The 21,531-nt window shown below is 44.6% G+C and overlaps 1 protein-coding gene across 1 annotated transcript; it reads right to left on the bottom strand.

Annotated features, from left to right (window-relative positions):
* Positions 1-10,556: 10,556 nt before the first annotated feature.
* On the bottom strand, positions 10,557-11,013 carry Defb136 (defensin beta 136). Its single transcript, XM_026381767.2, has 2 exons — positions 10,959-11,013; positions 10,557-10,744 (listed from the first exon to the last, which is right to left on the bottom strand). Exons 1-2 carry the CDS (start codon positions 11,011-11,013, stop codon positions 10,557-10,559), a joined length of 243 nt encoding a protein of 80 aa, XP_026237552.1.
* Between the last annotated feature and the right edge of the window lie 10,518 nt (positions 11,014-21,531).

Genomic DNA, 21,531 nt, shown 5'->3' with positions numbered 1-21,531 from the left:
CCCAGAAGGTGGGCAGGACTGACGTCTGGCAGGCACCAGCCCCCAGCCCCTCCTGCTGCCAGGGCTACTCTGATCCCCTGCCTCACATCCAACCTCTAAGTGAGGTGAGGGTCTACACTGGGGACCATGGACTGTCACTGGGCAGGGTAACCTGGTCTGCAGGCTCCAGAGAGGCACAAGAAGCCAGGGTGGGTGGGGCTGGGGGACCCTTCCTTGGGGAGCGTCTGGGCCAGCAGGATCCCCACCCACTGGCACCAGGCCCTCAGGGAGCACAGGAGGCACCAGCTGTCCTGGCCTGATGCTGGACCATGCCCGCTTCTCTCTAGTGACTTCTGAAGAGAGGAAGAGGTCGCAGGCCTGGGCACAGGAGTGACGGTGGGTGCAGGAGGGCAGAGTGGACGCACGTGGGTCCTAGGATCCAGCAGGCAGGAGTTCAGGACTGACGTGGCGGTCACAGAACCATCACCCATTCCCTCAAAACTGGTCCAGTCCAGCTGGTGGGGCTGAGGAGGCCAGGCAGAGTAGACCACCCCACTAACACCCGTCATGGAGACCTCCACCAGACAGAACCTGGTGACAAATGATTCATTACAAATGTAGTTATTACTATTTCTTGTGGTGCTGGGAATTGAACCCAGGCCTCAAGCATACTAGGCGAGTGTCCTACCACTGAGCTACACCTCAGCCCACACTCACATGTGTCGAGTGCTGATTACCTGCGGGGCACAAAACAGTGATTTATTAATATTCCTGATAGTTGCTCTGAGAAAGGAACAACCATACCCTCATTTTATAGATCACAGAACTGAGATCTAGACAGGTTGGGTGACTGACTTGACTTGAGGTCACATGGCTGTGGGAAGCCAGCAGCACAGCCCCAGAGTCTGTCCTCATGGGTGACCTCCTTGAGCATGACCTCCATCCTCAAAGCGTTGGACCTGATTGGAAAAAGGTGCTGGCCATGGAGCCACCAGAGAAGTGACAGGACCCAGCAGGTTGTGACCACTTCCCTGGGGCCCCTGCCAGCACGAACAGATCTCTCCCAAGCCGCGTACTGGGCCCCTGAGTCCCATTTGACACTGTGAAGGTCGTGGGTGGAAAAACCAGAGAGTGGACACCTGAGAGGATACAGTGACTCAGGCTGTGGGCCCTCCCCTTGGGCCGCCTCCTGTCTAGAGAAGACCCAGGAGCCCTCTGAGCTCTCGGAACGGCTGAACAGGACTGAGGCGCTCAGTGTGGGCAGAAAGGAGGGGCTCTATTTGAAGAGCCTCTTGTCCTCCTGGCTGCCCCCTGCAGTGTTCCCCAGGGCAGGGCCAGGGGGAGTGGAGGGCGGCGGGGAGGAGTGTGCAGAGCCGAGCTGGCCCAGAGCAGGCCACGCTGTCCTGACCTGCAGCCTGCAGCTGACACTCCGCAGAACCCTGTCCTGTGCCAAAGTAACCAGAGCCCAGCGCGGCCCCTGCGGCTCCTCCTGCGGCTCCCTGTGCTTGCAGAGGTCTGGCCAGCTGATAGGAGCTGGCCCCACAGATGAAGTCATCTGTTTTGGTGCCAGGGAAGGGAAGGACTGGTGGGAGCAGGCAGGCTTGGGGGTGACCAGGGCCGCACTCTGTCTGTGTCCCCCAGGCTGGCGCCACAGGATGGACAGCCTGGGTCTTGTCTGAGGGTGCCAGGGTGCTGGGGGCGGTAGTTGGGGTTGGGAGCCCTGGAGGGTGGGAGGTGACCCGTAGGAAGTCAGGAAGAGGAGCTGAGGGCGGTGCCGTGGCGGCTGGGAATGGGAAGGCCTCCTCCTGGTGCTGCTGCGGGTGCCCCGGGAGATTGCATCCGGGGTCAGAAGCAGACCCTCATCTTGGAAGGGGACTGTGGCACCGAAGGTGAAAGGAGCCCACGTGGCACTGGGAGCTGAGCTCCTAGCCTGCTCTACCAGCACTTCTGGTCTTTGTCACTGTCATTGACGCAGCCCCACACAGTCTGCTCGGTTTCTGCCAGGACCTCAGCAAGCTTGAGTTTCAGATCCATTTTTCTAAAGAGAGAGAGGGCACGCTTCCTGTGCCAGCGACTGTTGTCTGATTTCAGTAGTGGGGTCCAACTCAGGGTGACGTGCCTGCCAGGCCAGCACAGCTCTGCGGAGCGACGGCCCCAGCCCCCCTTAACTGCCAGCTGAAGTGCCACTCGAGTACACAGACCTTGTGTGTGTGGATCCATGGACGATTACAAGTGCAGGTGCCCGTGCCCACTGCCCCAGAGCAGGCCCAGAGCCGGCTCGGCTCGCTGCCCCCTCCCCACAGAGGCAGCCACTCCTCCTCCTGTGGTGTGGTTTGTGTGTTCTTGAGATTTACACAAATGGCACCCAGCGGCACCACTCTGGCATTCCGTTTCTCGATCCTGTCACCTGTGTGGAGGTCTCCTGTGTTGCACTGCTGTGAGTGGCAGCAGTCACTCCCCAGTTGGGTCCATTCCATTGCAGGAACTTCCCAATGGTCCACAGATGCTCATCTACTTGGCTGGCGATGGGCACGCCCATGCTCTGGCTATTAAGATAATGCCCTACCCCATTCCTGTCCACTCCTGTGTGTGCTGAGGGACGCTCACGCTGATATCTCTTGGATTCAGGCCTACGAGCATGAGTCCGAGGGTCACCATGTACCTTTAGATCCTGCCGATTTTCAAAAATGCACATGTTTTACCAATTTGCATTTCCTCTACAACATCTGAGAATTCCAATTGCTTTGCCTTTGTGCCAGTGCTAGGTATCATCAGTCTTTAAAATTTAGCCATTATGGTGGGTTTGTATCGGTAGCTCACCGTGGCTTTAATTTATGTTTCCCTGATAATTAATTAAGTTGACCATCTTTCTGTGTGTTTGTTGGCCAGTTGACCTTCTCACTTCCCAATGTTAACTTTTTTTTTTTTCAGTACTGGATATTGAACTCAGGGCCTGGAACATGCTGGGATAATACTTTATCATTGAACTGCACTCAACCTTTTTTAAGTTTTATTTTGAGACTGTGTCTTCCAAAGTTGCTCTGGTTGGCTTCAAACTTGCCATCTTCCTGCCCTAGCCTCCCAAGTAGCTGGGATCACAGGTACATGCCACTGTACATAGCTCAGCATCTCTTTTTAAATATGGGCATTGACTTAATGCTTTCTTCTTCTTCTATGTAGTCTGTTTTTCCCCCTGTAAACAGGCCTTTCCTTTCATTAAGTCTTCTACTGTTTATTGTTTGTATTGACCAACTGTAGGCAAAGGACAAGCATTGATCTAGCTAGATTGTCTTGAAGATTAGAAACATTTTATAAGAAAACGCTTATCTTGTGTCCTGGAACACATTTCTTCTGATCTCTTGTTTAATAGAATCTGGGAATAGGTCTGAAATGTTCATCAGTTCTCATTTATCAATGGATAAGTTACGGTGCATTCAACACGTATTGAATTTGTATGATGTACTGGGCATCATGCCAACCACCACTTACTTGTGGTCTATCACGTGGTTACTATTTTTCCAAATACAGATGAATACCTTATGTTTGAAAAGTACCTTTCTTTTTAAAAGAATAAAAAATTTAAATTGATTCTTGTTAGTTATATACCATAATTAGGATTAATTTTTGTACAATCATAAAAGTATGGAATGTAATTTGCTGATTCAGCCCCAGTATTTCCCCTTTCCCTCGACTCCCTCCCCTGTTCCATTTCCTCTCCTCTACTGATCTCTCTCTCTTTTTGTTATGGTCAGTGTCTCGTGGAGGTACACTGGTGAGGCTCACTGTGGTGTAGTCACAGATGGATGTAGCAAACTGAGGTCAGTTTCACCCTGCTGTCCTTCCTTATCCTGTTCCTCCTCCTCCCTCCTCATCAAGCCCCTTTCCCCACTCACTGATCAGCAAAGTAGCTTTCTTAATGCCACTCAGCATGAGTGACACATCAGGGTTGAACCCAGGTAGAGGGTGTCGAAGCCCATGTTTATGTGCAATTAAAAAAAATGGTTGGAGTTGGAGAATATCATGCTAAGCGAAATAAGCCCATCCCACAAAACCAAAGGCCGAATGTCTCCTCTAACATGCAGATGCTAATTCACAATAAGGCGGGGCGGGGGGGGGGGGGCACAAGAGAAGAATAGCATTACCTTAGATTAGGTAGAAGGAAGTGATGGAAAGGAAGGGGAGAGGATGTGGGGACAGTGACTTGATGGCAAAAGGTACGACTTATGCAGTCCAGGGGGAGAAATAAAGAATGTCCACACACTTCTGCCTTTGTCAATGCTTTATTCACTCAAATCACTCAATACAATTTCACTCTATAGGTTCTCAATCAAGAAAATGACAATCCTTAATGCAGGGCACTGCAATAGACATAATCAGTTCATAGCAAACAATTCTAGATTAATTCTAAGCCCGGCAAACACTTAATCATGACAGGCTCGTGACAGACATTCCCTCTTCGAGCTAAGTTCAAGTGTCAGATGGAAAGTCTCAAGTCTTAGGCTCTAAGTCCAGCAGATGCACACTCACTCAGACCGCAGCGATCAGCTCAGGGACTGAAGCAGGCTTCTCCTGGGGTGGAGCTGATGGCGGTGAAGGAGAGTCCTAGGAAGAAGTTGCATCTCTCACCAGGGTCTGGATGTGGCCACACATGAATTTTTGGGGAACCCTTCATATCTAAACCCTAACAGTAAGGATTTCTTTTCCATTATTCAAAATAAAAATCATTTTCCTTTACTAAAATGGCATTAATATGCACCTTCCCCCTCTCCCCCCAGGTCCCCACCCACGACGTGAAGCGCCATCTCCTTCTGCCTGAAGTGAGGTTTATATCCAGCTTCCCACTTTCCCAGCTGTCTCACTGTTGCAAACTTTGTTAAAAGTTGTCTCCTAGAAGCAGAGAGGCTCCTGGGATGAGGGTCGGTTTTGCTGCCCGTCCAGCCTGGAAAACAAGCCGGCTCCGCCCCCTGGTGGTGGGAGTCGGAACCCGGGCTTCGGCCTTGCAGCCCTGGGTCCTCACCTGCAGACCTTGGGTCCTTTGACGTTGGTGAAACCTGAAACCGCGGCCAAGTGGGCAAGAACACAGCTCAGCGCTTCAAGGCTCCTAGAGGCTTGATTCCTTTTGGCGCCACCATCGGAGTGAACTTGATGTTGATCTGTTCTAGTCTTACACTATCTGGCATGTGCTCATTTTCCCCAGTAGGAAAGGTTGGAAAAGGTCCAAGAACTTTTAATTGTGGCCCCTCCTTTTTGCCGATTTCCTTCCTAAATACACTGGTGTGGAGCACGGAGCTCAGAGCCCCCGGATGCCTTTCGGAAGACCTGGATCTTCCTCTGGGATGTGGGCTTTCTCACCTGCAGAGGTGAGTTCAGGGGCCTTCCCGCGTCCACATCCAGGCCGCTGTGTGGCTCCAGGTGGGGAGCTACTTTGGGCAGCAGGTCTTTCCTGCATCTGCATACTTGGGGCTGCTTTCCTGGGTCAGACCCAGCTGTGGCAGGGGTGTCCCTGTGGTACAGCCTGCTCAGTGCTTGTCTGCCTGCTCACCTCATGATTAGGAGATCAATGGTGGTGACCCTTGGTTTGCATTTCTATCTCGTCCTGGATTCCTACTTGCTGTGTGACTCAGACCACAGCTTTAATCTTTCTGTGCCTTTATTTCTGTAAACCATCAGGCTCTTTTTATTTTTTTCTAAGACAGGGGATTGAACCCAGGGGTGCTTGAACACTGAGCCACACCATCAGCTCTTTGTTTTTAATTTTAAGAAAGGGTCTTGCTAAGTTGCTAGAACTGGCTTTGAACTTGCAATCCTCCTGCCTCAGCCTCTTGAATCACTGGAATTACAGCCGTGTGCCACTGTGCCTGTTTAGCTGTCCTGTTCTTTAAACACAGGTTACACAGCTTTCTGCCGAGTGGGAGTGGACAGTCTTTTGGGAAAATTGTGGCTCAGAGCAACATGGCTATTATTAATTCACTTTTCCTTTTGACTTTGTATTATTACTATTTTCATAAATCATTTTAGAGGAGGCATATGGGCATAGTGGCATTACCCCGGAGGTGAAGCAAGACTGGACACTTTTTTTTCCTTTTAATTGTGGTGCAAAACGCAAGTGTACATCACTGCAGTGTTAGCACATTGCTTTATTGTAAAACGATCTCTAGAACCTTACCTTACAAAACAGAATCTCTCAAAGGAAGTGACCAGTGGTCAAGCAAGACTCCAGAAAGACGCGGTTTCACCGTTCCTGTCCCTGGTAGTCTCTAAACGTTGTGCTAAGGGAGCAAAACGGGCAATGTCTGCCACCTGGTGGTGGCAATGAGACATAACCGCAGCACCCAGGCTCCCAGGCGCGGGGACAGGGAAGGCCTGTCGGGACGGGCAGATGGAAGTTGTGTGCCTGGCTGTGGGATGGTTCCCAGCGGCCTGGCGATCTATTTAGACGGGGTCTTCCTGACAAGCCACGTATTCACGTATCTACTTGCTAATCAAGAAAAATGGGCTCGTGGCAGCAACTCAGCTGTCTGCTGCTTTGCAAGAAAAGAAGGTCGGTTTAAAAGCATTTTGTGGCACTAAGATGTCCCCAACTCCGCTCTCATCTTCTCTCGGCTGTGCATGTGCAGACACCAGCACACGTGGGGGAGTAGACAAGACCGAGTGGGAGGGCAGGAGGCCCTAGTTCTCATGGGCCTCACCAAGAACCTAGTCGCGGCCTGGTGGCCTAGCCGTGAAGAAGGTGGTGGACCGTGAAGAAGGCAGGCAGACAGGATCACGCATCACCACCACATTGGTGTAGTCCCTCTGGTGTGGCCTGTCACACCTGGGCTGCAGACCTGTGCAGCAGTTTACGTGCTGATGTTGTGAGCAATAGTACCCAAGGGTGAGCACGCGTGCTTCAAAACATTTCTAAATACAGAAAAATCACAGCAAAAATTAGGTGCCAGGAATTTTCCAGCTCCATCACAACCCAATGGGACCCCTGTGGCCGATGTGGCCCATGTTGAAGGGAATGTCACATGTGGTATGGTCTGTGACTCTCTGTTAGTGTTCCCCTGCACCTTTCCTTCAAAACAATGACAGATTTGTTTATTTTTATTCATTTACTTATTTTGGTTTATCACTTCTACTATGCTGTAGGCTCAGAGGACAGAGATCATCTGGGGGGTGTTGCTTATTCATGTAGTGAGCATGGAATCATGTTTTAGGCAAATAAGTGAATCTACGAATAAGGAAGGAAATGGATGAATTTGGGCATTTTGAGTCGCTTGCTCTAGATGTAATAGCATGCTCAGAATTGCCTGGGATGGACACCAGCAGTGTTTATCGCAATGTTTAAAACGTGTAGCGTCCCCCCAAAGGTTATGCGAGAAGGTTTGGAGGAGAAATGATCGAGCTATACCCTTAACCCAACTAGTGAATTAACGTTAATTAATCCCTGATGGGGTTAATGGAGTGGTGACTGGAGGCAGGTGGGGTGTGGCTGGAGGAAGTGGTTTACGGGGAGTGTGGCTATGGGGTATATGTTTGTATCTGGCATCTGGAGTCAGTCTCTCTCTCTCTCTCTCTCTCTCTCTCTCTCTTTCATTCTCTCTCTCTCTCCCTCTCTCTCTCCCTCTCCCTCTCCCTCCCTCCCTTCTCTCTCTCTCTCTCTCTCTCTCTCTCTCTCTCTCTCTCTCTCAGCTTTCTGATTACCATGTGAGCTGCTTCCCTCTTCCACACACTCCATCATGATGTTCAGCCTCAACTTGAGCCCTGAGTAATGGAGCCTGCTGTCCATGAGCCCTGAGTAATGGAGCCTGCTGTCCATGAGCCCTGAGTAATGGAGCCTGCTGTCCATGAGCCCTGAGTAATGGAGCCTGCTGTCCATGAGCTGAGACCTCTGAAACCGTGAGCCTCCAAATAAACTTTTCCTCCTCTAAAATTGTTCTGGACAGGTCTTTTAGTTACAGCAGTGAAAAAGCTGGCTAAAACAGACAGGAAGGTAAGTCTGGATCAGGGATGATTTCAACAGGTTGGCCTCAGACCAAATATGACAAAATGAAGTCACAGAGGAAGAGCAAGGTTGCGCCCTAAGGTTGGAAAAACAAAATCCATGATATCAGTGTCCGTTTTGGGAAGATAAAGATTAATTACACCCCAATACAAATGCTGAATCTTTAAGAAGATGGAAATATGAAGTACCCTGATTTGATTGCACATTGTATACAGGTATTGAATCATCACATTGTGCCTCAATTACTGTGTGTCAGAAAAGATTGACTACAGTGTAATGGTTCATCTGGATAGTCAACCTGATGCCCAAGAGAGATGCCCAGGACCGAGAGGATCCCCGTGTGCCTGTGAGGATGTTTCCGGAGATGATTGTCATGTGGAACAGGAACTGAGGGGAGACGCGCCATAAGTGTGGCAGCTCTGTGCAGCAGGCAGGGCTGGTGGGACAGAGGCAGGAAGGAGGACGCTGTGCAGACACCAGCTCCTTTCTTCTGGAGCTGCTGCCTGAACTGCTGCTGCCCACCTGAGGAGGACACTGGACTCCAGGTTCTTCGCTCTTCCAACATGGAATCGCCCCAGGCCTCCAGTCTCTGACTGGGGCTGCATCCTTGGTCCCTTTGGCTCTGAGCCTTCAGCCTCTGAGACTGAGCACTACTGATTCCTGCAGCCCTCCAGCCTGGAGACAGCCACGGTGGGACGACCCAGCTTCTGATCCTTAAGCCCATCTTGTGCAAACACACAAACACACATGCACATCCCCATCGATTCAGTTCTTCTAGAGAGCCTTACTGATGGAAAGAGGAGCCTGCAGTTTGTTGCGTGAAGGTTGAGCCGCTCCAGCCTCTGAAGACTTTGAAAGGTGGAGAAATGGCTTTGAGAAGGGTTTCTGGGGCCGCCCACCCTGACCTTTTAAGGCAGCTTGAGAGGTACAGGACTGGAGTTGCTAAATGGTTCACTGGCAGCTGATTGCCTTGTGCAGACCCTGGGTAAAGTGAGCAGAGGACTGGGGAGAGGGGAGCTTTCTGCTTTCCTCCCATCCTGGCTCACTGTCTCCCCAGGAACATCCTCTCTCTCTCTCTCTCTCTCTCTCTCTCTCTCTCTCTCAGGTTCCACACCGAGCATTGTGTTCCACTGCTCACCTCTGCCCTGGCCCAAGCTTCCCGTGTTCCAAGGAAGTCTGCAGAGGACCTCGCGTTCCATCTGATCGTGTGTGATCATGGGTGAATCTCCCTCTCTGAACTGGAGGGAACAACCACTTTCTCCTTCTTTGCATACCCTCTGGGGGCCATGCAGGGAGTGTCCAGTGGCTGGAAACCTTGCTTTTCCTAGCAAAGCTCGACTTATTGTAAATCCTTTCCTGGGCTGGCTTTCCTGTTTTTAAGAGGATGTAGGTAGACAAGATCCCCTACCTCCCCAAGGAAAAAGATCCTCTCCTATTCAGAACTGCGTTGGTGAGTAGTGTGCTCCAATATCCACACCCACCAGGAGCCCAGGAGTGTGGCCTTGTTAGGGAGTGTAGGTAACCAGTAGGCGAGGCCTGCATGCCAGCCAGGGTGTATTCTAAAGAGGGCTGACAGAGACGGGCGGAGGGAAGTTGTGATGTGACACACAGGTACTGGGCCTCCCTGCTCTTCTCTTTTCTTCTGGAAGAATGACAGGGTCTTGATGAAGGTCTGTGGCTCTGTGACAGTGACAAGGTGCTGCTGGCCCCGTGCTGCCCCGTGGACAGCTGGCTGTTGGGTGTGGTGGGCATGGGTCATGGTTTCTGCATCTGTGGGAGCAGCAGTGTTGGGTGTGTGGGATCTTAGGGTGACACTGGTCCCAAGTCATCAGAGTCCCTGAGCCAAGAGCCCCCAAAGCAGCTTGGCCACCAGAGCCTTGGAGCTTGAACCCACAGGGGCTGCTGCTCCAGGATCCGGCTGCATTCTGTGTTCCTCACTGAACCCACAACCCATCTAGGTTCCTCTGCTTTCAGAGAGGGGCTGCAGTCCAAGAGCAAGGACTCTGGGTCAAGGCTGGCCAGGTTCCAGCCCAGCACTAGCTGACTCTCACTAATGTGTGACCTTGGAGAAGGCTCTTCACTTGGGAAAGTCAGAGATCATAGATTAGGTTATGAGGATGAAGTGATTTGATCCATGTCAACCACTTCAAAAGGTGGCTGGCACACAGCAAACTCTTGCTTTTATGCTCAGAATATGTCATACCCTTGGGCCTGTTGACTTGTATTAATCAGTTGAATATGAATTTGAAACAGGACTTAGTGATTGAAGATGAGAAGACAGAGAAAAAAAAAAAAAAAGAAAGTGTATTTCAGTATCATGCCTCCGTAATACGACTTCTGGAGTTTTACCCATCAGCAGAGACTGGCCTCCATCAGCTGCCACAGCTCATTAGTGAACCCTTGGATCCTTACCCACAGATGGGAGTTTAGTCCTTTTAGTCATTTACATATATCCTTTTAATTTTTTTTAATTTGTTTTAATCAGTAATAGACAGTAGAATGCACTCTGATACATCGTGTATAGTGGAGTCTAATTTCTCCCTCTTCTGGTTGTACATGATGTCGAATGAGTTACTTTACATATAGCCTTTTACTCTTCCTCTTTGTTTAAGTCTATGGATTGAGGAGGCAAAAAATTTTTTGCTTTTACACAACAAGACAAGATATTGTGACAGAATGCAACCCATGTCCACCCTATTTTACAGCCAAAGAAACATTTGCCTTCAAGTGCAAGACAAGAACGAAATTCCACACCAGAGTTCCCAAACGCACAGTCCCCTGAAGGAAACAAACAAACAAAATAAAACATGGAAACAAATCAGGCTGGGAACTTGAGCCTGCATGAGCAGGGCAGGAGCCGAAGACCTCCCACCCCCATCCCATCCCCAACCTGCTGCTGACCATTGCAAATTGAAGAAGCCCCTGCTGGGTTGACACTATGGTGCTGATTGGGAACTCCCGGGGGAGGGAGACTGCCCTCCCACCATCTCACCTGAAGGAAACGGGATCACCAGGAAGAAGAAGACAGTCGGAAGATACAGGTTCATGGCTGCCCAGGGCACAGAGCTGCTCCTCCCCTGGCTGGCTGGTGGGGAGGTGGCTTTATAGAGCCTGGCTGAGATGGGTGGGGCTGGACAGTGGCCTTCTTCTTCCCTGGAGCATACAGCTTCTGCAGGGTTGGAGGAAGAACAGCCCTTTGTCATTCAGCACTGCCTCCTTTTCTACAAACTCAGCTGGGAGCAAAAATGTTTCCCCTGAGCAAAGCTGGACTGGAAACCAGGCTCTTCATGCCTGGCCCCAATACAATTCCTCTCACACCTTAAAAATGTAGGGTTAGGGTCTACACTGGTCTTCCTTCCCTCCTTCGTCCCTCTGAGAAATCAGGGAAGTGCTTGTCATAAAACACAGGCTTAACTCAAGATGGGGAAGGGTGTAGGCAAGAACTCCATGCAGGGGCTCACAGAGGCAAAGCATCTCAAGGTGTCTACTGTGCCTGACCCAGGTGATCAGAAAGTGCACAAGGGAGGCTTCTTCCTCTTCTGGTGGCCTATTGATCCACCTGGCTCAAGGGCAGATACTGTAGGAAATTCCCCAGCAGACGACCTTGATGGGCTTCATTTTCCAAATAGCCGTACGAAATGTTGGCTAGGACGTGGGGACTGTGAGGGGTCTGGGAGAAGTTCCCACTTTGGAGAGGATGAACTGGTCTCTTGCCAGGAGAGCCAGTGACCTGCTGAGCACAAGGATGGCTGCCCTAGAGCTTGACAATGTTTCCCTGGAGCTAGAGACACAGTTCTGGGAAAGGATCATTAGGCTCTACCCCCTAGGGGCATGGGTGGGTGACTGATATTGGAGAAGAAGCTAGATTTGACTTTATTCTTCCCCTTGAGGCAGCCTTGTACCTCCCCAGCCCTCACAATAGGACTCTGAATCTGCAGTGTGGCAGTACAGCTTGGTTTTATTCAACATAGCAGGCGTCTGTCCTCTGGGTCATTGTTCACTATTTATCTCAGATTCCTTTTCTCATAGAGTGCACTGTTCTTAGAAGGATTTTTTTTTTTTTTTTTTTTTAGCATGAAATGAGGTAGAACTCACAGTATACTTTGTAGGCATTCCTTTGGTCCTGGTTATTAAAGTCTGTCCCTGTACTTCTCCCTCCCGCTTGGTTCCTTTCTGATCTCCTTTTGATTTCCATGAGATCTGCCCCCAGATCTTTTCCCTTTTTTCTCTCTACTTTCCACGCAAGAGAGAAAACCTTCTGAGTTTGACTTATTTCACTTAATATGATGGTCTTTAGTTCCATCCATTTTCCTGCAAATGACATGATTTTCATTTTTGTTTATGGCTGAATAAAACTCCATTGTGTATACATACCATATTATCTTTTTAAAAAATATTTTCATTATTTGTTGATAGACCTTTATTGTATTTATTTATATGTGGTACTGAGGATTGAACCCAGTGCCTCACACATGCTAGGCAAGTGCTCTACCACCGAGCCACAACCCCAGCCCCAACCATATTTTCTTTATCCAGTCATCCATTGATGGACATCTAGGCTGGTTTTACAGTTTCTCTTGGCCTCAGAATCTTAATCTGCAAAATGATGATGTTGGTTTTATTGTGTTCTCTTAGGCAATTCTTAGCTCTAAGAGAGTAAGTGTATAGTCTGTGCACGTGTGTATTTATGTATACATGTGCATATTGATGTCTTTGTATGTCTTGTGTTTGTATATCGATGGTAGACCTTTCCTTCTCCATCAGACCTTTCATTCCACCCCGACAAGCACATAATCTAGGACCTTCCTTTTATTTTAAATCTGACTCAAAAATACTTACTCTCAAGTTTCCCTCAGGATTACTTGCACTTTCTAATCTGTGGCTTGGTCGACACTGTTGGTGGAAAGGTGCGTGTTGTGGGTATGTGAGTGGACCAAGTGGAGGAAGCTCATGGGCCCTCCTCGTTTGTGCTGAGCCCCTCAGAGCAGGAGAATAAAGGTGGAGACTTCCTTATGAAGGTAGAGATAGTTCTCAAAGATAGGTTATATCGAGGTGCTTTCTCACTTCCTTGACCCCATCATCTGCTAGTGGCTACTATTCTGTCTCTAAGTAACCTGAAAGTTGCCTATGGACAGTCATCAGTGAATAATAGGAACATTTCCCTCATTTTTTGTATCCTGGGTGGCCTGATAAGCCTCCCATGTTCACCTGCATTATCTCATTAGTACTCGTCACAACCACATGTCACCAACCTCACTCCTGCTCTTGTTTTTACTAACACTCATCACACACTAGCATTGGTATTGTTGACATAGTGGGTTTTCAGTGAATACGACAGTTTCCTACAAGTGAACAAGTGAATAAGGTAAGGTTCAGTTCCATGAATGCCGAGTCTTTATTTCTTCCACTCCTTCGCTTCCTGGTCCGTTTGGCAGAGAAACCCTGGATGAGACTTACTTTCTTTTCTTTTGTTTTCTGAATGAATCCAGGTGCATTCTACTACAGAACTATATTCTAAGGCTTTTTGTTTTCCCCTTCAATTCTGAGACAGAGTCTCTATGTTGGCCTTGAACTTGTGATCCTCCTGTCTCAGCCTCCTGAGTCACTAGGATTGCAGATCACTCTTCAGATGCACAGGATGGGGCCATACACATTTCCCATCTTAGATCAGAATAAGGACCGTGAAACTGATGAAGAGCATGGCAGTGTGCACAGCTCTCTGGTATTCCTCCATGGTCCTGTTTATTTCAACAGAGCTCCCCTCTAACTCCATGTGACACAGTCCTATCAAGGCAGGGGCTGTTCCGGAGACTGTCTCTTTGTGTCTCAAGGCCTTATGTGGGCAGAAGTTCTTCACGTGGATCACATCAGGCAAGGGATCGTTGTGCTGATCAACATGAGTTGCTTCCAGGTGCTCACACACACTGAAGGAGAGCTAGTTTGACTGCTAGTTAGGCTAAATATTCTGGTGACTAACTTTCTGCTACCAACATCCAGTCACTGCCTACTAAACTGCTCTCTACACCCCAGCTACCCACCCACTGGAAAAGCCCAGATCATGTGACCCCTAGGCTCAGGAAAGCTAAATAACTTTTCAGTCGAGTGACAGACCTGGAGTTTGAACACAGTTGTCTGAATCTGAAGCTCATGATTCTAGCTTTCTGCTTCTTTCTATTCAACTGACCATTCAGCTAGCCAACATTTCTCGAGAATTTGCTGTGTGGAAAAGATGAAGTTGAATGTTACTACTCTTAAGTGGCTCTAATCTACAGATGACCCTGGATTTATGATAAAGTGACATACTGATGACATCATCATAAGTTGAAAATACGAGTTGAAAATGCGTTTAACATGTCTAATCTTTTAAATAGCACAGATTAGCAACAGAACATAATTGGCATGTTGGTCCTTTAGCATTGTGATTGCATGGCTCACTGGGAAGTGCAGCTTGCTGTGTTGGTCAGGATCTCGAGAGAATCTTGTATCATATATGGCTGGCCCTGTGAAAGGTAATCCAGAAATCGAAGTAGGATTTCTACTGAATGCACATGGCTTTCACACCATCGTGAAGTCAAAAAATTTTAAGTTGAGGCATCGTAAGTCAGGGGTCATCTAGAGTAGGGAAGAAAACTATGGCAACACCTGCAAGTCTTGTGGGTTAGGATGTGAAAAACAGGAAAAGATCTTTCTCTCATTTTAGAAACAAGAAAATCCTAAACAAAATAAAGATTTTAAATGGGCTAGAAAAGAGCAGGGGATCCAAGAGAAGTTGGTGAATTGAATTCCAGAGAGAAAAAACTCTACATTAAAGGGGAAATCAGACAGAGCCTAGACATCCATGTGGGATGGCAGGAGGGTGGATGAAAGCACCAGTCACTCAGTCCTCCAGTCTTCTCCCAAGACTCCCAGTTCCTAAGTTTTGTTGGGAAAGTGCCCACAGAAGAGGACTAGTAAATAGAGGAAACACTTATTATTCCACTTCCCTCAAGGGCAGCGAATCTTAAGTTACTGCTGGAATTGAAGCCCAAACCAAACCAAACCAAACCACCACCACCACCACCACAAAAGGGTAGCAAGCATTCTCCCAGCCTGAATTTCAAAATGTGGAAACAGAGAAAGTGGAGTTGGGTCGAGTTTACAGATGGCTTTTAAATACCTTTTTAAGTATTTTGAAGAACAAATCAGAAATGGCCATCATGGGTGATACTGATACCACCAGTTATCAATGACGAGTCCTGCTCTCCCACAGGTTGAAGTATAACATTGGAGAAGCACGCCGAGGCAGGCATAGGAAGCAGGATTTATTCAAAAAGGGGTAACAGACTTCTCCTGGGAGGGAGAAGGGGCCAGAGCTGGTATCCTGATCCCAAGAAGCGAGGTGTTCTGCCCCTTTTATAAGTCCTAGGCTTCCTTTGTTCTCCTGCCCTCTCCCCCTTATCTCTGTCCAGGAATCCTGCTACCTGACTAGGCCCAGGGATGCTCAGTGGGAGGGCCAAAAGTGGGAAACAGTGGGCTGAAGGGAGAAGGGCAGAGTAACCCAGGACACATTAGTTAACAAACTTATAGTTCCCTGTAGGGAGGGGCAACTCCTGGGACAGGTGACCTTAGCAACAGGTAGGAGCAGGGCAGGTTCTTGATAAGGATGGAGGAAGGCTCTGAGGAATCAACATTTCAATCCCTCAGGAGTCTCCAATTTGTGGGACTCACTCAAAATTGGCCTCCTTGATCTGACCTGACTGATTTACCTGTCTATTCTGACTGCCTGTCTAATTCTGGCTTCATATGATGGAGTGTTTCAGAAGAAAATTATACAAAAAAAGAAATTCTAGTCTTGAAAAACTCTGTATCTAAAACCTAAAGTTTATTGTTGATGTATAACCACAGATTGGGTAATGGAGAACAGAGCAGTGAACTTGAATACAGGTGAATGTAAATGATCCAAAATGAAGTGCACAGAAAAAAAATGTTAAAAAATAAACATTAACAATGACTTATGAAATAATATCGAGTAATCTAGACAATTGCAACTGGAGTTGCAGGAAGAGAGAAAAGAGAATACTGGAATAAACAAATAATGGCCAAGACTTTTTCAAATTTGATTTGAAAAAATCAGCCAATAGATCTATCCAAGAACTTAAACTGCTCAAACTTATTGCAGGAATAGTCTCAGGCATATCAGATAAGTTGTTGAAAACCAAATACAAAAAGAAAATCTAAAAATCATTAGGTGAATAGATACATTACAGATAGAGGAACAAAAATAAAAATTAAAACAATTTTATTACAAGAAAAATGATAAGAGATATTCAAAAACATCTTTACAGTGTTAAAGGAAGAAACCCCTCTGTCAGTGTAAGATTCTATATGCAAGAACACTATGCTTCAAAGAAGCAGGCAAAATAAAGACATTTTAAGATAAATAAAATCACAGAGAATCTGTACAAGTAAACTTAAAGGAAGTTTTCTCACCTAAAAGTAAAGAGACCAAATGAAAACCTGACTCCTAAGACAGAACATGGAACTCTGGAAATGATAAGAATATAGATAAATTGAAAGCATTTTTTCTTAATTTTATTAAGGTAAGTTATATAAAGCAAAAATAGCAATAGATTGGTGTTTATAACATGTAGAAATAAAAGATGGGACCACCATACCACAAACAATGAAGGCAGACATATGGGGTGCTTTTTTAAAGTTTTTATACTTTACATGGAATGGTATGGCATTAATCCAAGAAGGACTGATAGTGTAATGGCATATATTATAAAGTAATCACACACACACTTGTATACACACACACCCACACACCCACACACACTCAGAACCCAAATCACCAAGGCCAAAATACAAAATAAAACAAAGTTAAACCCTAGAAAGAGGTAAATCTAAAAGGCAATAGAGAAGATAACATCAAATAATAAAAATATTTGATTAATAAAAAAGAACAGAAGAGGAGGAAAAAAAAAACTTAGGAACAGTAAATTAGAAAACAAATAGCAAAATGGTAGACTTAAATACAATCCATATATTAAATAACATGGAGTATGTTCACCGACTGCAATAACATTAAGTTAAAAATCAGTAATGGAAGATATATTAAAATTCTGGAAATATTTGGAAATTAAGAAATATACGTAGGCCAGAAAAAGGAATATTAGAGAAACAAAATATCTCAAACGAAATCATATAACACACTATATTGAAATTTCTTGGAGGCAGTTAAAGCTTAGTAGGAAATTTGTAATTTTAGTTGCTCAGAGAAAAGGTATACAATTAATGACTTAAGCATATACCTTAGGAAACTGAAAAAAGAATAGCAAATTGCGAAAGAAGGAAATTACGAATGTAAGAAGTCAATGAAAGAGAAACAACAGAGAAAAATCAATCAAGTTAGAAGTTAATTTTTTGAGAAGTTTAGTAAAGTCAATAAAACCCAAGTAAGATTGTTCAGTAAGAAAAGGAAGAAAACACAAAATACCAATATTAGCAATGTAAAAGAGACATTAGTAGAGAACCTACAGAAATCAAAAGAATAATAGGAAGTGTTATGCCCATAACTTTAGCAATTTAGAGAAATTCTTCAAAAGACATAAATGAGCAAACATTTTTAAAAATATGTTTTAGTTGTAGATGGACACAGTACCTTTATTTATTTATCTTTATATGGTGCTAAGGATCAAACCCAGTGCCTCACTCATGCTAGGTGAGCGCTCTACCACTGAGCCACAACCCCAGTACCAAATGAGCAAAATTGAAACAAGAAGATATAGCTTCATGCCAAGTAAAATTTGCAGTAATCCTCCAATATCGCAGCAGCTAGTCCAAAAAATATAAGAGGTAACATTTCCTGAATAATATTTAAAGACTAGAGTCATCTGGATTTGAACCTGAAATGACAGTGCAAGAAGGGAGAAAAGCAAAACCATCAACCAGCTGTGAGGCCATCATTCAGAAATGTGCAAAACAACCAGGATGCTGTGATCAAGTGGGGTTGATTCTGGGATTTCAAGTTATTTTTTTCTTTTAAAAGAACAACTCGTGATGATAGCTTAGTGTGATACACAGATAATCTAAAGCCACAGCAGAATTCAGGTCACAAAAATCCTTTGATCAAGTTACACCCCTAAAACATGACCTTTTGTTTATTATTTAAGTAAATGCAAATAAATTTCTGTTAAGATTGCCAGAAATAGTCTTTCTCTTTTAAAATAAGCTAGGATTACTTAAATCAATTTTGATGATATAGTTGAGTTACACAGAATAGTGGGAGTCATTGTCATATACTTGTACATGCACATCACATCATCTGGTTGATTTCATTCCCAACACCTCCCTTTTCCTCCCCCGCTCCTTCTCCCTAGTCCCATTTCTTTACTCCGTTGGTCTCCCTTCTATTTTTGTGAGATCCCTTTTTTTATTCCTTTTGTCTCTATGGCTTGCACGTAGGAGAGAAAACATGCTCCTTAACATTTTGAGTCTGGGTCATTTCACTGAGCATGATGTTTTCTGGTTCTATCCATTTTCCCGCCTATGTCATGATTTAATTCCTCCTTACGACTGAGTAAAACTCCATTGTGAATAGATACATCACATTTCCATCCATCTGTTAGTGGACACCTAGGATGGTCCCATGACTTGGTTCTAGCTAATTGCATTGCTGTTCACATAGGTATGTATCACTGTAGTGTGCTGACTTAAATTCATTCGAATAAATACCGAGGAGTGTATTGCTGGGTCATGTGGTGGTTCCATGCCTAGGCTTTTGAGGAAGCACCATGCTGATTTCTATAGTGGTTGGACTAATTTACAATCCCACCAACAGGGTATAAGTTTTCCTTTCTCTTTGCATCCTTGCCAGCATTTATTATCTGCACTCTTAATGGTTGCCATTCCACCTGGTGTGAGGTGAAGTCCCAGTGACGTTTGATTTGCATTTCCCTGATTACTGAGGATGTTGAACATTTTTTTTTTTCACATATATGTTGGCCATTTGTATTTCTTTTTTGAGACACATTTCTTTAGTTCATCTTCCCATTTATTGATTGTTGGATTTTTTTGTGGCTAAGTTTTTTTTTGGGTCCTTTATTCTGAATATTAATCCTCTATCAGAAGAGCAGCTAGCCAAGGTTTTCTCTCATTCTGTAGTCTCCCTCCTCACACTCTTGTTTCCTTTGCTGTGCAGAAGCTTTTTAACTTGATGCATCTCCTAAGTATTTTATTTTATTTTTTTTTTGCTATCGTGAATGGAATTGTTTTTATGATTTCTTTCTCAGCAGAATCCTTATAGGTGTATGGAAAAGCTATTAATTTTTGCATGTTGATTTAGTATTCTTCTACTTTTATGAACTTGTTTATCACCTCTCGAAGTCTTCTGGTGCAGTTTCTGTGGGTCTTCTAAGCATAGAATTATATCATCTGCAATCAGTGATGATTTGACTTCTTCCTTTCCTGTTTATACTCATCTTGTTTCCTTCTCTTGCATCATTTCTCTGATTATAGTTTCAAGTACTGCATTGAATAGGAGTGTTGAGAGTGGACTTTTTTGTCTTGTTCCTAATTGTAGAGGAAATGTTCTCAGTTTTCCCCATTTAGTATGATGTTGGCTTTAGGTTTGTTGTATGCAGCCCCTTATAAGTTCCTTCTATCCCCGGTTTCTTCAGGTTTTTTTAACATGAATGAGAACTGAATTTCATCAAAGACATTTGTTGAGATGATTGTGTGATTTTTGTCCTTAATTTTATTTATGTGATGAATCACATTTATTGATTTGCATATGTTGAATCATCCTTGCATTCCTGGAGTGAAACTAATTTGATCATGATGTGTATAATCTTTTTACTGTGTTTTTGAATACAAAATTGATAATTATATTTCAGATAATATTTCAAATAATCTCAAACGACCCTCTGGGTTTTGGTGATGTCTGTGGAGATGTCTCCTTTTTCATCTTTAATCTCATTAATTTATGTCTTCTCTATTTTTTTTTGGCTAGTTTGTCTAAAGTCTTATTAGTCTTGTTTATCTTTTCAAAGAACCAACTCTTTGTTAAACTGATCCTTTGTATTTTAAAAATTCTCTATTTTGTTAATTTTGTATCTGATCTTGATTATTTACTTCCTTCTTCTGGTTTTAAAATTAGTTTATTCTTGTTTCTCTAGGGCATTGAGATATAGTAATAGACTGTTTATTTGGTTCCTTATTTTTTTTTAATGTAGATACTCATAGCTAGAAGCTTGAGTATTTATCAATAATCCTGTCTTTGATAAAAAAGAATTTTACTGTAAGATATGAGACATTTATGCAAAAAAATCCACAAAACAAATGTAGAGCTTCCCAAATTATTATAATGTCATAGTGTCCCAGAGGTTTTGGTATGCTATATCTCTATTGTCAAATTTTTAAGTTTATCCCCCCATTTCTTTTATGATACATTCATTATTCAAATGTGTTCTTTTCAATCACTATGTGTTTGTAGACTTTCCATAAGTCTATAAACTTCAAATTTCATTCCATTATGAGCCTCTTGATGAAAAGACACAAGAAAAACTACAATCCTTCTGCAGGGTTGAACCTGCATCGGACCAGTTCTCAGGAAATATGAGGGTGGAAGTACAAGTCAACTGCATGATGAGCAAACATATAGTCAGTAAAATCCAGTTTGTGAAAAACTGTGCAGGTCAAATATTCTAGGTTCTTTAATAGATAAATTGTCAGAGTGAGGAGGGGGATTCATAAAGGTAAAAAGAGGCTTAGAAGACATCTCAAAAAGGAACAAATGAGCAGATTGAAAATCTCATTTGTAGGTATGTCCAAGTGAGTGATAAAACTCTAAAGAAATTCAAGAACATGATGATAGTGAAAATCAGGGTAATAGCAACGTGGGTGATGCACGTTTAAGTGATAAGCAAAAAAGAAAGTCAAGGATGCATTTACAGTAAAGGTCAGGTATTGGTAAGCGGTGGGGAGAAAGAGGTTATGTTGGGATGGAGGATGTGGAAGGGCTTCCCGGAAAACTGCCAAGTTGTATTTTCTGACCTGGGTGGTAATTGCAATGGGGTAACATTATAATAATTTGGGAAGCTCTACATTTGTTTTTTGTGTATTTTTTTTGCATAAATGTCTTATATCTTACAATAAAATTCCCTTTTTTCAAAGAAGGGATTATTGATTAAGCAATGGAACTGAAGAGATGGGTGGGAATGTGTTTTGAGTAGTGATGTAGGAATAAGATTTGAAGATGAGAATTGATATTTATTTTTCTGAAGAAGTAAGAATAAAAACGAAAGGTGCATATGCATTTGTAGGTACATAATTGCTTTTTTGGGTGAGTAGGATGGGTCTTAGTGGGAGATGAGGGTAAATGGCATCTAAGGTGACTGGAATGTATAAGAGGAATGATCTTCTTTTCTAAACTCACTCTCCCTGCAGAGTTGTGCAGAGTTTTCCAGGTTTTTCAAAAGCCCAAGAGTAGAAGCAATTCCACAGATGGCTTTTCTTCTTGGCAGATATGATGGAAGAAAAGATAATAACAAATGTTCTAGAAAAATAATTCATCCATATGATAT

The sequence above is a fragment of the Urocitellus parryii genome, chromosome 14 (assembly GCF_045843805.1).
Source record: "Urocitellus parryii isolate mUroPar1 chromosome 14, mUroPar1.hap1, whole genome shotgun sequence".
NCBI classification, from domain to species: domain Eukaryota; kingdom Metazoa; phylum Chordata; class Mammalia; order Rodentia; family Sciuridae; genus Urocitellus; species Urocitellus parryii.
Note: the sequence above shows the minus strand (reverse complement) of the source record. Positions and strands in the feature narration are given on the sequence as shown.

Coding starts and splice junctions, on each gene's coding strand:
- Defb136 (XM_026381767.2), bottom strand. CDS start 11,013: ATGAACCTGTATCTTCCGACTGTCTTCTTCTTCCTGGTGATCCCGTTT. Junction 10,745..10,958: donor GGTGATCCCGTTTCCTTCAG/GTGAGATGGTGG, acceptor TGTTTCCTTCAG/GGGACTGTGCGTTTGGGAAC.